The sequence below is a fragment of the Asterias amurensis genome, chromosome 8 (genome assembly GCF_032118995.1).
Source record: "Asterias amurensis chromosome 8, ASM3211899v1".
Lineage (NCBI taxonomy): Eukaryota > Metazoa > Echinodermata > Asteroidea > Forcipulatida > Asteriidae > Asterias > Asterias amurensis.
The window spans coordinates 8,214,760-8,234,367 of NC_092655.1; the positions used below are offsets into that span (position 1 = coordinate 8,214,760).

Sequence of the window (19,608 nt, forward strand, 5' to 3'; positions counted from 1 at the left end):
AATATGCGAACTAGTAATTCGACTCTACCGGTTAGTTGAGTGAAGTTGACCCTAAATTTTAAATTAACATTCAGAAGTCAGTAGTGCATCTCAATAGAAAATGCATTTTCATATTCTCTCTTTGCATTTAACAATTTTGTTTGCTTTTTATCATGGCTATAGGTTTATTGGGTCTCAGTCCCATTGCAACCTGGCCATAGTAACGTGGAGTACTGACGCGCATAAAGCAACAAGAATCCCTACTAACCCATGGTATACCGCATAGACGTAAGCACGGATTTCACCACTTCCGTAAGCGCCAAGTTCTTTGCTTACGGTAAGCAGAGCCATGATTTTTGGCCCTTCACGTGTCGGGCGGCAATTTTTCCAAGGATTCCTTTTTTTCTTTAAATCAATTTTGAACAAACAAATTTCCCATTGAAAAGCACTACGACAGTGTCAATTTCGTAGTGCAGAAAATATTGCTGCATGGCGCGCTCTTTCATTCTGAAGAATGTTTTTGTTTTTTTAATCAACCCCCCCCCCACCCTCCTCTCAACAAACTGAGCTTGTCAACCATTGCTTAGTGATTGACCAGGGCCCAGTTTCATAGAGCTGCTTAAGCACGAAATTCTGCTGATATAATCCATGCTTAGTAAAATCAGAATACCGGCCAGCACTCCACTCAAATAATATGGTTAGTAAACAATAGCTCAATACCAGTCACAAGCAATGTTTATGGCATGAAATGTTGGCCAGTAACATGTGCACTGCTAAAAATGGTATTCTTGAAATAAGAAAAATATCTTATTTTGAGAAAATATTTCTTGTGTCACTCCCTAGAAAAAGTTTCTTGGGAGTGACACAAGAAGTATATTCTCAAAATAAGATGTTTTTCTTGTTTCAAGAATACCATTTTTAGCAGTGTGTAAAATAAGCAAGCTGCAGTGTTTTTTTTTATTTATTTAAACGATTAAACATGACTTTTTAAACCTGAAATATTTGTTTATATTTTTTATTAAATGCGCAAGTATTTTAAAAATTGTTTTCAAGAGATAAGGGGAACCCACCCCGCCCCTAAAAGGGAGCCTTCATTTGCATAAACGTGACGTCATGTCGGTAACCTGAGCCGTCGGGCCCCCTGGCTGTGTGCATATAGAGACGTGTGCACTGTGTGGCCAGCAGCCGATTTCATGAAACGCTAGGATGATCCTATCACGAGTTAGGACGAGTAACTCATCCTAACTTAGGATAATCTTAAGGTCTGCATGCTACAGTGCAGGGTTGGGACCCGTCCTAGGTCCTAAAATTAGTCTTAAGTTAGGAAAAGTTTGGTGAAACCGACGGCTGGTACCTAGGCGCGTGTAGTTAGGGACCAGACTCTTTTTGCCAACAATATGTTTGAATTCCCGACGTGACGTCGATGGTAGGGGCGGTCACAATCCACAAAAGGGGGGGCATGACTTATTCGCTAACTACGCAAGTCAAATATGTCAGGAATAAACAAAACACATTTTATTGATGTTCAGTACATATATCAGTTATAAATGACAGCAAAATTAACTGTAATATTTGAATTCACTGCAGCATCCCTTTAAAGGATTTGGGTACTTTTTCAAAAAGTCCACAGACTTACATTAAACTTACAGGGTTTGAAGATAACGATAGTGGAAAGCTTCCCTTCAAATATTACCAACTGAGGTTGTGTAGTTTTTGAGAAATGAGTAAAACAAGTAACAAATAATTTTTGTCTCAGGAAGATGAAAATCATTTTAGCATGTAAAATCCCATTAACCATACAGTTATGATATTATACCATAACCATAGCATAAGCGGTTAATACATTTTTACATGCTAAAACCGAGAAAAAAAATATTTGTTTTACTCATTTCTCAAAAACTACAGCACCTCAATAAGTAAAATTTCGAGGAAGCTTTCTACTATCATAATCTTCAAACTGTGTAAGTTTATTGTAAATCTGTGGACGTTGTGTTTTGTGTTAGGAAAAAAGTACATAGACCCTTTAAAGTCACCTGGAAGTGGTATTTTTTCAAAATAAAGCTTTTGTCACTAATATATGTGTTTTGATGAGTGGAATGTGAATAAACAGCTAAGGTTTTAAAAAATCAGTTCTTATGTTATTTACAAATTTAAGAGTAGACCCCGACCCGAGAGGGCGCTGTTCGTGACATCAATCGAGGCAGACTTTGCCTGTAATGCGTAGAGTAAACACAATTGCAAAGTACATGTACGGACCAAGTCGTGAGTTTGTAAGTTTCAACAACAAAAAAATTGGTTTTTTTCCGGCAATGCCGACCAGGTGTATTGCTGCTGAATGCAGAAAAACACTTTTTGAAATGTACCAACTCACGACTTGGACGTACATATACTTTGCACGTGTGTTTACTATATGCATTGCAGGCAAAGTCTGCCTCGATTGACGTCACAAAAGGGGTAGGCGGAGTTAGCCCCCAAACAACTTTATATATTTTTTAAACATATAAATCGTGACAAACAATTACTAAAAAAATTGTTTTATTGTTCGTAAGCATATACTCTTATGTTTGAAAGAAAAAAAAATTCTATTTCCTTTCCAGGTAACTTTAACCAAATTTTTTGCTTAAGCAGCTCTATGAAATTGGCCCCTGACCTTCCCCTAAATCCTGGACAAGCCTACCCAAATCGTGGGTGCCAGGCACTGTCACCAAAGTCTGTGCTGAGCCCCGGTCATATGAGGTTACCACCCCAAATGGCACCACTGTGAGGAGAAATCGCTCGCACCTGCGAGACATCCATAGAAAGATGTACACCCCCAAAAGCAGTAGACAGCCTAATATCTATTACTTTCAACCATGCTGCTTATCAAAGCTTGACCATCTTCTTTTTTGTTCAATTAAGATGCACATGTAAATCATTCTGAGCCTTTTCAATTTTTTTACACTTGACAAGTGCTTAAAAAACATCAGCTGACCATGCAACTTTTTGTGAGCTTCACATCAATCATATAGAAAGTTAAACTTTCCCAGCAGGCACAAAATGGTCATATTAACGTTAAACCGACGTCAAATCCCGACGTCGGATGACGGTCGGCTCATGGTTCTATGTGAAAGTTTGTAGGACGTCTGTTATCGACCATGATACAACGTAATTTTTCCGACCACAAACCGACGTTGACAGACGGTCAATAAATGAACGTCATTAAGACGTCGGCAAATTTCCCAAAACATGATGTCAAATCTCGACGTCAGCTGACGGTCGGTTCATGGTTCTATGTGAAAGTTTGTAGGACGTCTGTTATCGACCATGATACAACATAATTTTTCCGACCACAAACCGACGTCGGCATATTGTCAATTAATGACATCGTTTAGACGTCATTAGAATACCCAAAACTTGACGTTACATCAACATTTTATGTTTATTATTTATTAGCGGAAAGAATAGGAAAATGTCTGTTTTATGGCGGCCATTTTGGAAAATGGCTGCCATTGTTGTGATTTTTTTGTCAGGTTTACCTTATTGTAACGTGTGTCATTGGATTCCTGGCCCCAGAAAATGCATGTTTACCACTTAAAATTAAAGCCCTAAGTCATTTAGAAGCGGAGATATTGGGAAACATCTGTTTTATGGCGGCCATTTTGGAAAATGGTGGTAATTTTGAGAAATTGGCGGCCATTTTTGCTTTTTGACCAGGTTTAGCGACACGAAATGCGTTTCATTTGATTCCTTGTCAGTGAAAATGTATTTTTACCACTTAAAATTAAAGCCCTAAGTCATTACAGAAGCGGTGATATTGGGAAAAATGGGGTTTATGGCGGCCATTTCGAAAAATGGCCGCCATTACATTGCCCACCCTTGCCAGACACTAACATCATTGAATGCAAGTTCATCACTTTTGCCACTTTTGAATTACAGAGGTCATGTGACGTCACGCACACAAAATAAAATAAAGACCTAATTTATCTCTAGCCAGTCCCACAAACAGAAACTTACGGTCTCTTGTGGCTAGTTTGATATAGATTTTCAAATATTTAAAATTAATGACAAGATGACGTTACGTGACAGGTTATGAGGTCATCATGACATCATTGTTTCAGGATTGCACCGTTGTATTACTTTTCATCACTGTTCATTGCAATTGCTTTTTAGGAACTATGCGAAAGGCTGCCTAAACGAATCGTGGATTATCTCAATGGCTTTTTTGTCTGTAGAGTACAAATTTAAAATATAAAAAAAATTATTAAAAAAAACTTTAACATAAACAAGAGCTGTTTTGGTACGCTGCGCTACAAAACAGCTAAAAAGTAGACTTACAGGTACAATCGTGTGTAAAAATCTCTTTTATGGGGGAGTGTTGGCTCTGAAAAAGCCGGAGTGGTCTAGACATTTACTCTGCTCGTCTTCGGGAGAATGCTGGACCACTGATTGTGGTTGGGCAGGAAGGATCCAAGCTGTTCTATCCGGTGAAGCGTGTGAGCTGGTTGAAGAGATGCTAGGATCTTGTTTGGTGCTGTGTGGTAGGTCTTGACTTGAACTTGTCTGAATATCAATTGAAGTTGGTGTGTGCATGGCGGACGTGTATGGGATGGTGACGGTTGCCCTGAACTCTGGTCTGTCTTCAGGTGGGAGGCTTGGTTTGGGTCGGCTAAAGTTGAATGTCTTGTATCCGTTGAGAAGTAGTGATGTCTTGATATGGTTAGGTTCCTGCTTCCAGCCAGCAACCAACTTACATGCTTCACCGGACAATAACCGCTTGGTTTCTTGTCATAACCAGTCGTTGAGACGATTCTTTACTGAACTGAACGTAGCTTTATTAAACAAGACTGAACTCGACAGCAGCCATTTTGTAAACAACAATAATAATAAACAGTAACAACCAAGAGAGGGCGCTATATAGAAAAGCTACTTTGCAAGTTACTACAACTTCTCCCCCTTTAGTTAAATGCAACACTTCCCAGTGGTCCAGTAGCGTAGTTTTCGGCATACACTGAGTCATTGGTATTGAAGGTGCGCAGTTTGGTGTGTTTATCATGGTTCACCTTCTCCGAGAACTGGTTGCTGTCAACACAGACTTGGATGTTAGGACGAATTGCATCAAGCCGTGTGCGAAGTTTGCGTTTCATCAACATCTCCGCGGGGGATACACCTGTGGTTGCGTGAGGTGTAACGCGATAACTCAGCAGGAATCGTGAAAATTTGGTTTCAACGGTACCTCCAGTCATGCGTAGCATTGCAGCTTTAAACGACTGCACTGCCCTCTCTGCCATTGGAAGAGGGGTGGAACGGTGCCGATCTGACATGTTTATGCCATTCAATCGCAAAAAGTCTTCGAAGTCTGCGCTTGTGAAGTTGCTGCCGTTGTCTGTGACAATTATTTCCGACAGACCATGGGTTGCAAAGGTCTGACGAAGCCGTTCAACAGTGGCTTGCGACATTGTACTGTGCATGGCATGGATGTCCTACACTTACTGTGCGCATCAACTATCACCAAGAACATTCTACCCATAAATGGGCCTGCATAGTCCAAGTGCAAACGCGACCATGGCCGAATAGGGAACTCCCAGAGGTGAAGCTGAGCAGTGGGTGGAGATTTACGAGAGACTTTACATGCGATGCACTGTTTAACCTTATCTTCCAGGTCTCTGTCCATGTTTGGCTACCACACATAGCTACGAGCGAGTGATTTCATTCGCGAGATTCCAGGGTGCGATTCATACAGTTCATGGACAATCTTGGTTCGACCTTGTGGGGGGATGACTACTCGGGAACCCCACAATATGCAACCATCTTGCACACTTAATTCATCTTTGCGGCAAGTATATGGTATAAATGCTTCATCATTACAGTCACTTGGCCATCCATTCATCACGTATGTGCGCAATAGAGACAGTGTTGGGTCTCTACCCGTCCAAAGATGAATTTTGTCAGGACCGACAAGCGTGGTTTCCAACCGATCCATGACCATGACATAGTCTGCTGGTGTTGGAGTATGATGGATCGATGTTGACAGGGGCAATCTTCTGAGGCCATCTGCATTGCCATTCAAATGCCCAGGTTTGTACACCAAGCGATACTCATAGGCCGCTAGTGTGAGGGCCCAGCGTTGAATACGGGATGACGCCATGGGGGATATTGCTGTGTTCACTGAATAGTCCAAGCAATGGCTTGTGATCCGTGGTTATTTCAAACCGGCGTCCATAGACATACTGGTGAAATTTCTTAACTCCGAAAATCACAGCTAGTCCTTCTTTGTCAAGCTGTGAGTAGTTTTCTCTGCTGGTGACAAAGAACGTGAGGCATAAGCGACTGGGTGTTCCGATCCATCCGACATTCTGTGGGCTAACACAGCGCCCACACCATAGGGACTGGCATCACAGGTCATTATCAACTCCTTATCTGGGTCGTAGTGGGCAAGTACTTTGGTCGACATAAGCAATTCCTTTGAGTCTCTGAAGGATTTTTCATGGATTGGTTTCAACGACCAGCTGGTGTTCTTCTTAAGCAGACTGTGTAATGGGCCCAATACTGACGACAAATTGGGAAGAAACTTTCCATAATAATTAAGTAGTCCAAGGTAGGAATTCAACTCCGATACGTTCCGTGGAATTGGTGCCTCCCTGACTGCTAGAACTTTATTCGATGTTGGTTGCAACCCTGCCGCATTTATGCGATGTCCCAAGTAAATGACTTCGGTTGCAAGAAATACAGATTTTTCACGTTTCAGACGGAGTCCTGCGCTTTGGAGCCGACTCAGGACTTTATGGCGATTTGCTGCATGCTCTGCTTCAGTGCGTCCGGTAACTAACACGTCACTGAGGAATGTGACCGCTTGTGGGATATCTGCTAGTAGGCTTTCGATGGTCCTTTGGAATATTGCAGGTGCGGAGGATATGTCAAAAGGCATACGCGTGTACTGAAAGAGCCCTTTGTGCGTATTAATTGTTAGCACCTCACAAGACTCCTCATCAAGAACAAGCTGCAGATAGGCATGACTTAGATCCAACTTATTAAATGCCTTACCTCCTGCCATAGCTGCGAAAAGTTCCTCGATGCGAGGTAATGGGTAAATGTCCGTGTCCATGTCCCCACAGATACGCAATTTACCTGATTCCTTCATAACGGGTACAATGGGTGATGCCCATCAAGAAAAGGTAACTGGTTCAATCACACCCTCCCTCTCGAGCCGATCCAGTTCATCATTAACCTGTTGCTTCATTGCAAATGGCACAGGCCTGGCCTTGCAGAATACAGGCCTTGCATCATCCCTCATGCTGATGTGAACCCGTTGACCTTTGAGCTGTCCTAAGTCATCACGGAACAACTCACTGTACTGTTTAGTAATGTTCGATGCAGTTGATGGTGTTTGATCCACATGGTGAACCGTGTGCCATGCCAACTTAAGGTGACGCAACCAGTTCCGACGAAGTAAATTCGGTCCCTTACCCGCTACAACAAGGAGGGGCAATTCAGCCTTTTAGAAATTGTGCTCAACTGTAACAGTACAATTACCAATGACTTGAATCTTCTGTCCTGTATAGGTACGCAGTTCTACTTCTGTGTCCTTAGAGAGGGGCGGTTTCATTCCCATGAAGACCGTCTCATATGTGTTCTCACTGAGAATTGAAACTGATGCGCCAGTGTCGATTTCCATTGCCACTGGTGTGTTATTGATTGACAAAGTTACTATCAGCGGTGGTTCCTTGGAATGTGAAGTGGTCTTATACAAGCTGTAATTATGTGGTGGTAATGAATCCATGTCACTAATTTCATCCTGGGCCACAGTCTCTTCAATATTATATGTACTGTTGTACTTTGGCTTTTCCCACGATGGTGTCTGTGTGGGCTTACTACTTCTGCACACTTTAGCCAAATGTCCTTGCTTACCACAGCTGTTACATGTATATGAGCGAGCTCGGCAACTTTAAGCGGTGTGGTCTGTTCGTCCATAACGGTAACATCTCCCCAATCCACCGGATTTGCCTTGGTCTTGATTGTGTGTCTGCGGTCTCCCTCTGCCCTTCCAGTTGGGCTTATCACCACCGACTCTGTGGGCTTCCTGTTGTTGTAGAGGAATAGGGGCCTTTACATCACTAGTGTAGGACTGTTGGATATCCTTGGTATTTTGTGTGGCAAGCATCATTGCTTGGCCAATTTCCATGGCCTTGGCAAAGGTGAGGCTTGATTCCGATAGAAGTCTGCGCTGCATCTTTTCATCATTGATACCACACACAAAACGATCTCTCAACATGTCGTTTAGGGACTCCCCATATTCACAGTGCCGTGTCAGGTGGCGCAGTTCCACGACAAATTGGGATACTGACTGACCTGGCTGTCTTACTTTGGAGTAAAACTTTAATCTCTCCATAATTACTGATGGAGTGGGGTGAAAATGTTTCTTTGTGATTTTGATAAGTTCGTCAAAGGATTTTTCCCCGGGTTTGGCTGGAGCTACTAGGCTCGAAATTAACTTGAATGTCTCAGCCCCACAAACAGTCAAAAGTATGGCTCTCTTCTTACCGAGTGCTTTCACATCATTGGCCTTGTAAAACTGTGTCAAACGTTCCACATAAAGTTGCCATGTCTCCTTCTCGGCATGGAACTCCCAGATGTTTCCAAAAGTACTCATTTTACCTCGTCGCCAATTGTTATAACCAGACGTTGAGACAATTCTTTACTGAACTGAACGTAGCTTTATTAAACAAGACTGAACTCGACAGCAGCCATTTTGTAAACAACAATAATACTAAACAGTAACAACCAAGAGAGGGCGCTATATAGAAAAGCTACTTTGCAAGTTACTACATTTCTTCCTGCCCAAATGTGCATCCCTCAAGTCATACAATGTACGTAAGCTCAACCAACAGCAGCAGTCCAAGCATTCTCCTGAAGACAAGCAGAGTATACTGTTTGAAACGTCTAGGCAACACCAGCTTTTTTTTTTTCAGAACCAATAGTCCCTCAAAAGAGGTTTTTACACACGGTTGTACCCGTAATTCTACTTTTTAGGTGTTCGGGGCAACGGCCCTAACACCTCTTATTTTTTTTCATTTTTTAGGTGTTCGGGGCAACGGCCCGGAACACCTCTTATTTTTGTTCGGTTTTTTTTTCTTCTTCTTTTTCTTCATACTTCTTCTTCTTCTTCTTCTTCTCAGCGTCCCTTGTCCGCTAACAGAAACAACTTTCCCAAACTCGTATGAACTTGAAACTTCGCACGTGGTTAGATATTTACTAGGACAGGAAAAATGCATAAGTTGCATCATGATGACGTCATTAATTCTTGAGTTATGAAAATTCAAAGTTTATTATTTCAGAAAATCATAACTTTTGATCTACATGATTCCTACAATCGACACATCATCGGAAAGTTCATTAAAAACTCCGTAAACACCTCGCAGACATGACCCCATTTTGATCTTGTCTTCCGGTTCAAAATCGAGGTTGAAAATTCTAAAATTCATGTATAAAGAACAACAAAATTCTCCCCACTGATTGCGCGTAAAGATTTTACAATTACATGTACATGTACTTTGTCACCACGTGTAAGCATGCGGTGCATTGCGGTCACCACGTGTAAGTATGCGGTGCATTGAGGAGCATAGTCACGCTCTGCGCCACGTATTGATCGCTTTAGCCTGCGTTCGAGGCGTTTTCAACATATTATGTCAGGTACATTTGCCTTTCGGTTAGTTAGTCCTTCTACAGTCGTAAATTTTTCGTAAGTTCATATTTCCTCAACCACATCAGCCATTTTGACAATCTATACATCATATGAAAGGGCTTTACGTACTTAACAAAAATGGACATGTGAATTTTTCTTGACCTTTTGACCTTTTCATACCAGAAAAGACTGTAAAAATGATTTGAAAGGGCAATATTTAAAGGCTTTTAGGTTGAAATATACATACTTTGTTGCTTTAACATAACAGCATACAAGTCTGGCAAAGGTCTGGTTTAAAAAAAACACTACTGATGACGTCACCAAAAATAAGTGCGCCCTCTAGCGGCAGATTATAAACATCTAAAAATACACCTTTACTAGATGTTTGTGTCAGAGTTGATGAAAATTGTTTCAAAATTGGTATACATAATCTCCTTCATAATAGCAACGTATCCGTGCAGTCTTAGCTTGATGAGGTCAAGTGGTATTGCTTTAAAGGTGTACTTTTCAAAGCTGTGTGTATGCCAAACCAATATTCAACTGAGGTGAAACTTGAGTACCAATCTTGAGAACAAAGCAAGGTGGAAAAAAAATTTACACCAGATTTTTACTCCCGGAAACCGAACACCTAGAGTTTGTTTTAAATTTCTAGTTATACTTATATTTCTATTTACTCTGTACTTACATGTTGTGGTTTCATCTTGCTCTCACATCTGCAAACAACGATTTGAGAAAAAATGTTTAAAATAGTCAGTGGCCTGGCATTTCGACCCTAACAGAGTCTTCTCGAAGAAGCCTTCTAAAAGTATTCATAACATTTTGTACGAAGGGACATGTTGCCATTGGATTGGGCACTTTGGGCTACAAAAAGCATTTTGTTGTGAAATTGATATGGTTGGGAAGATGTTTTAAAAGTAGAGTTATAATGGTCCACACCATTAACCCTCAAATTAGTTTGGTTTTACCCTTTACTTTGTGAAGTAACACGGTCCGCCATTTTGTGGACTAAAACATTCAGCAATTGGTAAACCACACAATTTTGAGGTATGTGTAAATCATTACAATCTACTTTTAAGAGTCTCTGCCTGTAAGAATGTACCCACTTAGGGGGGAGTGTGATTCATGGGTTCTCAAATCTTCTTCAAAAGATTAGAGTGATACATCATCATACCAAATGAATAAATCTAAAATATTAGTTTGCTGACGCTTTCAGTTTGGGAGTTGTCAGTTATCAAAGTTTCGGCCAAAAAGCCCTCGTGAAACAAATAGTACATTCCCTGTAAACTTGTTTAATTCAGGGATCTCATAGGCACAAGGGCACTGTTCGTCAAAGGTTCAGGTTCGCGTAACATGAGATCCCAAACTTTTGTTATTAGCCCAACTGGAGGTTTTTAGGTGTTCAGGCCAACAGCCCGGAACACCTCTTATTTTTGTTTGTTTTTTTTTCTTTCTTTTTCTTCATACTTCTTCTTCTTCTTCTTCTTCTTCTTCTTCTTCTTCTCAGCGTCCCTTGTCCGCTAACAAAAGCGCCTTTTCAAAACTCGTATGAACTTGAAACTTCACACATAGTTAGCGATTTATTAGGAGAAGAAACCGTGTGAGTTACGTCATGATGACGTCATCAATTCTTGAGTTATGAATATTCAAAGTTTATTAATTCAAAAAATCATAACTTTTGATCCACATGAGGGATTCTTACAATCGAAACATCATCTGAATCGTCATTGAAAACTCCGTAAACGCCCCACAGACATGACCCCATTTTGATGTTGTCTTCCGGCTCAAAAGAGAGGTTGAAAATTTCAAAATTCACGTCTAAAGAACAACGTAAATCCCCATTGGTATGTGCATAAACATTGCACATAGGCATACACACAACGTGTAGTGTATTAGCGGTGCAGCAGAGTCACGCTCCAGTGATCATCCAGAGCGCGAAAAAGCTTCATGAAGAACAGTCTTCGTTCAAGGCGGTTAAAACATACATGCCCCTTACAGTCTTTTCTACAGTCGTCAATATTTCCTAAGTTCATATAACCTAAACTACATAAGCTATTTTGACAATCTATACATCATATGAAAGGGCTTTACGTACTTTACAGAAATGGATATGTTGGTGAACTTTCGTTGACCTTTTGATCTGTTTAAACCGGGAGTGACTGTGAAATGATTTGAAAGGGCGTTGTTTATTGCCTTTTAGGTTGAAATATACATCCTTTGATGCTTTACCATCACAGCATACAAGTCTGGCAAAGGTCTGGTTTAAAACAAATATTACCGATGACGTCACCAAACATACACTTTTACTAGATGACGTAATCATGTTGTTTTGACAGTTTTTGCAATTTGAATCATTTATTACAAATCTTGAGAACAAAGCAAGGTGTAATATTTGTTTTTTAATCCAGGCTTTTACTCCCGGAAACCGAACACCTTGAGTTTGTTCACAAACTCTCAATCTCTAGTTTTTATTTTTATTGATACTTCTTCTTCTTCTTCTGTACGTCCCTTGTCCGCTAACAGAAACAGCTTTCCAAAGATCGTATGAACTTGAAACTTCACACATAGTTAGATATTTATTAGGAGAAGAAACCGTGAAAGTTACGTCATGATGACGTCATCCCTTCTTGATCTACAGAATGGATTCTTACAATCAACACATCATCGGAAAGGTCATTAAAAACTCTGTAAACGTCTCACAGACATGACCCCATTTTGACCTTGTCTTCCGGTTCAAAATTGAGGTTGAAATATTCCACCATTGGTCGTGCGTAAAGATTTTACACGTACAACACGTGTTGAGTCACGCTTCAGTGCTCATCCATAGAGCGCAATGCTTCGCGTATAATAGACTTCGTTCAAGACGTTTTCAACATACAGTTCCCTTACGATTACTTAGTCTGTTCTGTACATCAGTCGTCAATATTTCATAAGTTCATATTTCCTCAACCACAGAAGCTATTTTGACAATCTATACATCATATTGAAGGGCTTTACGTACTTTACAAAAACGGATATGTTGGTGACCTTCTCGTGACCTTTTGACCTGTCTAAACCGGCAGTACCTGTAATATACTTTGAAAAGGCGTCATGTAATGGCTTTTGGGTTGATACATATGTACACCTTTTGATGCTTTACCATTACAGAATACAACTCTGGCAAAGGTCTGGTTTAAAAAAATAATACCGATTCTGACACCAAATGTAAGAGCGCCCTCTAGCGGCAGATTAAAAACATCTCAACATATACTTCTACTATGTCTGTGGTAGAGTTTTTGATAATTGTTTCAAAATTGGTATGATACATAACCTCCCTCACAATAGCAACTTACATACTGTGGAGTCTTAGCTTGATGACGTCATCATTGCTTTAAAGGTGCACTTTTCAAAGCTGTGTGTATGCCAAACCAAAAGTTCGACTGAGGTGAAACTTGTTGTAATTGTTAGTCAAGGACATTAACTTCTTGAACTCGAAAAGACGTCATGATGACGTCATCGTGTTGTTTCGAAATTTTTTGTTTGTTACAAATCTTGAGACGAAGAAAGTTGCAATATTTGTTTTTTTACACCCGAGGCTTTTTACTCTCGGAAACCGAACACCTTGAGTTTGTTCACAAACTCTCAATCTCTAGTTAAAAATGTTTTACTTTTGTTGGGACGAGCTTGGCGCACATGTTCGTGTTCACAGGGAATGTACTACTCGTTTCACAAGGGCTTTTTGGCCAAAACTTTGATAACTGATATTCCAAATCGAAAGCGTCAGCAAACTAATTGTTTTGATTTATTCGTTTGGTATGACGATGTATCACTCTAATTTTTTAGAAGAAGATCTGAGAACCCATGAATCACCACTTGGTACATTCTTACAGGCAGAGACTCTTTTCAAACATCTTACCAACATAAACACCACAAACACTGCTTTGAACTTTCAGGGCTTGATTTTAGGTAACAAATCCACACAAACTTGGGGCTTGTAGCTCAGCATTTTAACTGCAGTGAGGGGTTCAGTTGATAAAACAAACAGATAAAATATTATGATATCGTACTGAATTTTCTAAATTGTATGTGATATGCAATATTGTAAACCCCAAAGGAATTCGTTGAGTTTTGAACCAGACGGAAAGGTAAATGTGATAAAAAGATACAAGGTACACAGATTAGTATGACACTGTGACAGGTGATTCCTGTTAAGACTGAAAGAATAAATCAAAAGGAATCACATTTACACCAAATATCATTGACTCTTCCCTAAATAATTGCACAAAAATTGTGACTCTATGACATGAGGTTCAAAAGAGTTAAAAAGAGGCCTACGCTCTTACCGCCCACCCCGAACCCCCCCCCCCCCAAAAAAAAAAAAAAAAAAAAAAAACAGTAGATAAATTAGACTTGTGGCACACAGCATGTTCCGAAAACTCGCTTTACTTATAGTGCTGTAGCAAGGCTATGTATCGTGGGACGTGAAAATGTCATTTTTTGATGATGTTTTTAAAAAAGGAAATGCAAGCATTATGAATGTATATTGAGTGTGTGGGGAAAGTTTTGGTAGTGTAGTACCAAAGAAACTTTAGTTATTGCTGGCTAAAGGTCAGTTTCACCTATCAACGCTGATTTGAAAAACGTGTAGCGATAAATATTAAACCCCTATAAGGCTCACGGGGAGCCTTATAGTTTCTAAAAGTATGCATAAGGTACGTCGTCTAACCCAAAACGAGGTGGGCGCAGCCACTACAAGTAGTGGCGGACGTGCGAAATTGTTTTTTGGGGGGAACAGTATACCTTGCAGATTACTTTTGTGTTATTTGTATTTTGTTATTAGACACTTCGAATTATAAAAATATTCTTATGACACTGGCAATACTTGTTTAACAATTTGCGACAGCATAGTGATTATACCAACCGATATCGCAAGCATTTTGGGTTATAATTACGACGCCATACATAAATATTGAGAGAGGCGATAACACCCTCACCCACATTACATTTCAAAATATTTGTGAAAAGGATTTTCATCATCTAGCTGGGTGCCGCGCGAAGCGCGGCATCCCGCTAGTAACGCATGAAAGCCCATTGAAAGTGTCAATAAAGCATTGTCGCCTGTTGCAGTATTGCACCGAACATACATATATGTACAATATGGTCTGCATAGTTCACATTTATACTATAATGATGCCTAAGTCTTATGGGCGCCCAGTGAACGATTTCGCCTGTATCGCATCGCGATGCAATTTTGATGATTTCCTATGCAATTTTAGAAAGTGCATCCCAAATTTTGCGATCCAATTTGCGATGCATATTTTGCAACATTATGCTTGATACAAAAATATTGATTTTTTATTTAAAACCATTCATATTTAATCAATTTTCCCGCAAGAAAAACGATGCTAAATTAATAAGAAATCACCGCCCAGGACTAACGTTTTCTTCCGTGATGTTGAATACTTTTACACAGTGCTCTGGCAGTAGGGCAAAATCGACCAATAAAAACATTTGTTACGCGCTATATGGAATTTCAACAGCCAATAGAAACACGTGTCTTTGAGACTGTGGCTTCTCCCCCTCATGCATTGCACAGCACTAGCAGGACTCAATAGTGAAGCGATGTATCTTCACACGATTTAAAAAAAAATGGATCAAAGTTCTTGCATTTCTTCAGCTCCTTTGTTGAAAAAAAAACACAGTTTAAATGATTTAAAATACTTTGCAGATGTTCTTAAACATAAATTTAAGCAACTCTTCCTTCTTACTTTCTGTCAAAATCCCAAGTCACCGTCGCTCAGAATAAACACATCCACACAGGTGTGTGACTGTATGTCAAAACAACCATGTACACATGTACGATGTACTTTTTGGTCAAAAAGTAAAATAAAAGCAAAAATTTAAATTGTTCAATGATTTCTTTCAACACAACACCCCTCCAGCTATGAAACGGTAAAGCCCTCCGCTGCCCTCGGGTAAACGCGTATCGCGTGATGTGGCACAACTGTCCAGGCCGTTTCTCTCGACCAATACAATAGGAATGAAGAAACTGTCTTATATATACACAGGTGCAAGCTCGCGTGTCACGCCCATGTTTCAATACTTGAGCTCTCCACCAACAGGAAGAGCGAAACTGTCTGAGGTATTTATGAATAAACAGCAACTCGTTGGTTATTGCGTCCTTAACCAGTTGACACTGGATGTCGTGTTAGCACACAGATTCGTGCCGGGAAATGTCACTTCTTCTTTTTTCTCCTTATTTTTCACAATGAAAAAAGTTAAAGTAACAAGCTACATGTAGGCCCTATGTATGTGACGGCATTTTACTTAAATTTCGCCCTAAGACCTTTAACCAGTTGTGCAAACTTACTATGCTATGCAAAATTTTGAGTTTGCTATACCAAAATAAAAATTTGCTATACAAAATAAATTAGCATAGCAGTTTTGCATAGCAATTTTGGACGAAATCCTTCCCTGGTTGAGGAATTATGCGGTATATAAGCTATGCATGTCATAGCCGCACCGTCTTTTGATTCTGGGAAGCTCGGGACGGGATGCTGACCGGTGCAAACCTCGGGGATGTATGTGTCTGACGGCGCTACTGACTGGGCGTGGTACTGAGTGTCCTTTGACTACTCTTAACTGTGATGTTCTACCGTACTACCGAAGGCTACCTACCGGTAGTGAGCGCCGGACTCCCCATTCCTGAGCACTCCTGGGTCGATTGAGCACAACTTAATGGAATTTAACACCCTTTGTAAGTGATGCAGGAGGTAGATAGTGTAACACGTATTTACCTGAGACTAGAAGTATTTACCTGAGACTAGATGTAGTTTGCAGTAATGAAGGAGGTAGAGAGTGCAACACGTATTTACCTGAGACTAGATGTAGTTTGCAGTAATGAAGGAGGTAGAGAGTGCAACACGTATTTACCTGAGACTAGATGTAGTTTGCAGTAATGCAGGAGGTAGAGAGTGTAACACGTTATCATCGCTGTCTTCTTCCTCCTCCAAAGTACATGGCTCATCTTTACAATTTTCAGTCATGCTTAAATGTCATTTACCTAAACAGAACAAAACAAAAAAATCAGTTATACACTTCAGCTTACATGAAGTTAGTTTGCAGTATGTTTTACGTAATAAGTATTTGCCTTGCATGCCAAGAACAAAATCAAAACATGACGTCAAATCAAATACAACACAAGTCCAGTCAGGATTTCCTCAAGGCAGTGTTCTAGGGCCATTGCTTTTTCTCTTTATACGAATGACTTGCCTGACTCAATAGCAGCCAAATCTTCAGTCAAGTTGTTTGGCAATGACCGTGTTCTCTGTCAAAAGATCAAGTGTGAGGATGACACCATCAAACTCCTGTAAGACCTAAACCAGTTACAGCATTTGGAGGATGACTGGCAAATGGAATTTCATCCCCAAAAGTGCCAAGTTCTCCACGTTAAAAATAAAAGAAAAATCTTCAAGATGCCATGTAACATCCATGGTCACACCCTAGAAGAGGCTGATACTGCTAAATACCTTGGGGTCGATATTAATCACAAACTAAAATAGAATCATCACATTCAGAATCGCGTCAAAGGCAAACTCAACCCGGGCTTTCCAGCAAAGGAACATCTACCAATGTCCAAGAGAAACCGGTACTGTGCTATAAGACCCTTCTGCGTCCAATAATCAACACATGATCGAGTATGCTAAAGTCCTCTGGGACCCTTACACCACTGCCAACATCAGCAAGCTGGAAATGGTCCAGTGCAGGTATGCCAGGTTTGTCTTCTTTGACAATAGAACAACAAGCAGTGTAACAGCCATGATTGAAGAGCTGCAAAGGCCATCCCTACGCGAAAGAAGAGCCTGGGCGAAAGCTGAAATGTTGTTCCGCATGGACTTGTTGAATGGACTTGTTGACATCCCTATGCCCTTCCTTTATACCAACTTGTGTGATCATTCTCAAAAATGCATGGTTCCCTTTGCCAGAACACTCCCAAAGAACATTTTTCCCAGATGCCATTAGGCTATCAACAAATATGCGCTCTTTCCAAGGACCATAGTAGAGTGGATTACCATTGACGACTCATTAATGAATGCACCGAGCTTGAACAACTTCAGGCAACTGCTCCAATAAACCCCAAACCCCTGCACAAGCCTGGCATCATACTCTCATCGAGTCCAGCCAGTACAAGAATAAAAGTGAAAAGTGAAAGGCTCTGGAATGCTCTGCCTCAGCAGCTTCGACAGCACCTTTATGGACTGTTTCAGACAGCAGGCGTAGTCCATCAAGATCCGTTAGCTGCCCCAATGTTTTTTAGCTCACCACTTCACATTTCGTCCTGCACCATGCATTTGTGTACATTTTATGGAATGGGCGCAATATAAATGAATAAATTAATATTATTAGTATTATTATTATAAGCACACAGCACACACATCACGCAGTACGTAATACGCCATTGGCTGACTGTATCACCAAGGAAGAAGAAGAAGAAGAAGACTCCAACACAATACCAATAACAAACCGAGAAAGAAATGCCACACAGTGTGCTGAACTCCTGCAAAATGACAATGTACATCAGCCTTGTAGCTTATAATTTTCGCCAATTGAGGGTGCGCGTAATGCGGGCCAAGGTTTATTGAATTTGTTTGTTGCGCTACCAATTGTGAAATCTCAAAGATTTTATTGCAAACGAAGTTCTTAACAATGAAACCACTAATTCATGAAAAATTAAAGATCGTCCAAAAATGGGTGTTTTGGGGTTTTTTTTTTTACCATTTTGAAAATATTGTTTTACCGATCATCACCCACTTTCTAATTCCCACGCCGTGTGTCGGCATGATGCGGCTCGCGACTCGTCCCTTTGAGGTTTTTGGCGCGGCACACAAAGCATAATGTATCCTCCTCTTACCATTTTTCACGGTATTATGCCTTTTTCCTTGAATTGGGAAAAAACTAATGATGCCATTATTATATCAACCGATGCCCTAATTATCTTTATTTGTTAATATGAAGTATGCAAACATATACATGTATTAAAACTTGATGGACATTGAAATGTTTACACCACACACCGATCTTCGATGACTTCAACTGGCCCCATTTGTTTTGAGTTTTTCCTTTTTAAGTATAAATAAACAGTGATAATTGAATCAACAAGCTGATAATAATATTGATATGAGGGTTAAAAAATAAAAATTTCAAAAAATATTAGAAAATGATATAAGGCACATGGCTTCTTTAAGCCTCTGTATTTTTTCCAGAATGCTCAGCAAAATATTCAGTCACATGATTTGATCATCATGAATTGTTAATTGAAATAGTGTTTGATGAAACTTTTCGGTGGGCAAATATTTTTATATGGCCTCAACATTATGACATATTTTTGTACCTTGTAGAAATGCCTAAAAAACAAACTTTTTGCATTTACAAGTGCAAATAACCAGTGGAGCCTTACGTGGCTTCTTTAAGCCTCTGTATTTTTTCCAGAATGCTCAGCAAAATATTCAGTCACATGATTTGATCATCATGAATTGTTAATTGAAATAGTGTTTGATGAAACTTTTCGGTGGGCAAATATTTTTATATGGCCTCAACATTATGACATATTTTTGTACCTTGTAGAAATGCCTAAAAAACAAACTTTTTGCATTTACAAGTGCAAATAACCAGTGGAGCCTTACGTGTTTCTAAGTTTTGGTCAAGGGAGAGGAGACTCTTTGCTTGGCAAATAAAACCACACAATTTGTATCTAAGGACTGTTTACATCGCGCACAGAGAGGTAAAAGATTTGCCACGATTTTAGGGACACCTCGAAAACAGGACCTCCTACAATATAACAAATTGGACGTTTTGAGTAATAAGGTTGTTCCGACCAAAACGGATGTCAATCAATCTCTGTAGGTAGCATCCTTAAGAATTAATAACATTATTTTTAAGAAAAGGATTATCTCAAGGATTTGTTGCTTTCATGTCCTATGACGTCACATACAAGT

The 19,608-nt window shown here is 40.0% G+C and overlaps 1 protein-coding gene across 3 annotated transcripts in view; it reads right to left on the reverse strand.

Annotated features, from left to right (window-relative positions):
- Positions 1-19,608, reverse strand: part of LOC139941078 (protein FAM178B-like) — a 162,284-nt gene that overhangs the window by 133,405 nt on the left and 9,271 nt on the right. For 2 of the 3 annotated variants that reach the window (XM_071937502.1, XM_071937500.1), the window contains exons 2-3: positions 16,489-16,676; positions 10,323-10,350 (exon numbers count right to left, since the gene is read on the reverse strand). In XM_071937502.1, coding sequence (XP_071793603.1) covers positions 10,323-10,350; positions 16,489-16,640 — 180 coding nt within the window. In that variant the 5' untranslated portion in view covers positions 16,641-16,676. The remainder of the gene's footprint in view (positions 1-10,322; positions 10,351-16,488; positions 16,677-19,608) is intronic. The other variant, XM_071937501.1, reaches the window with a different exon arrangement.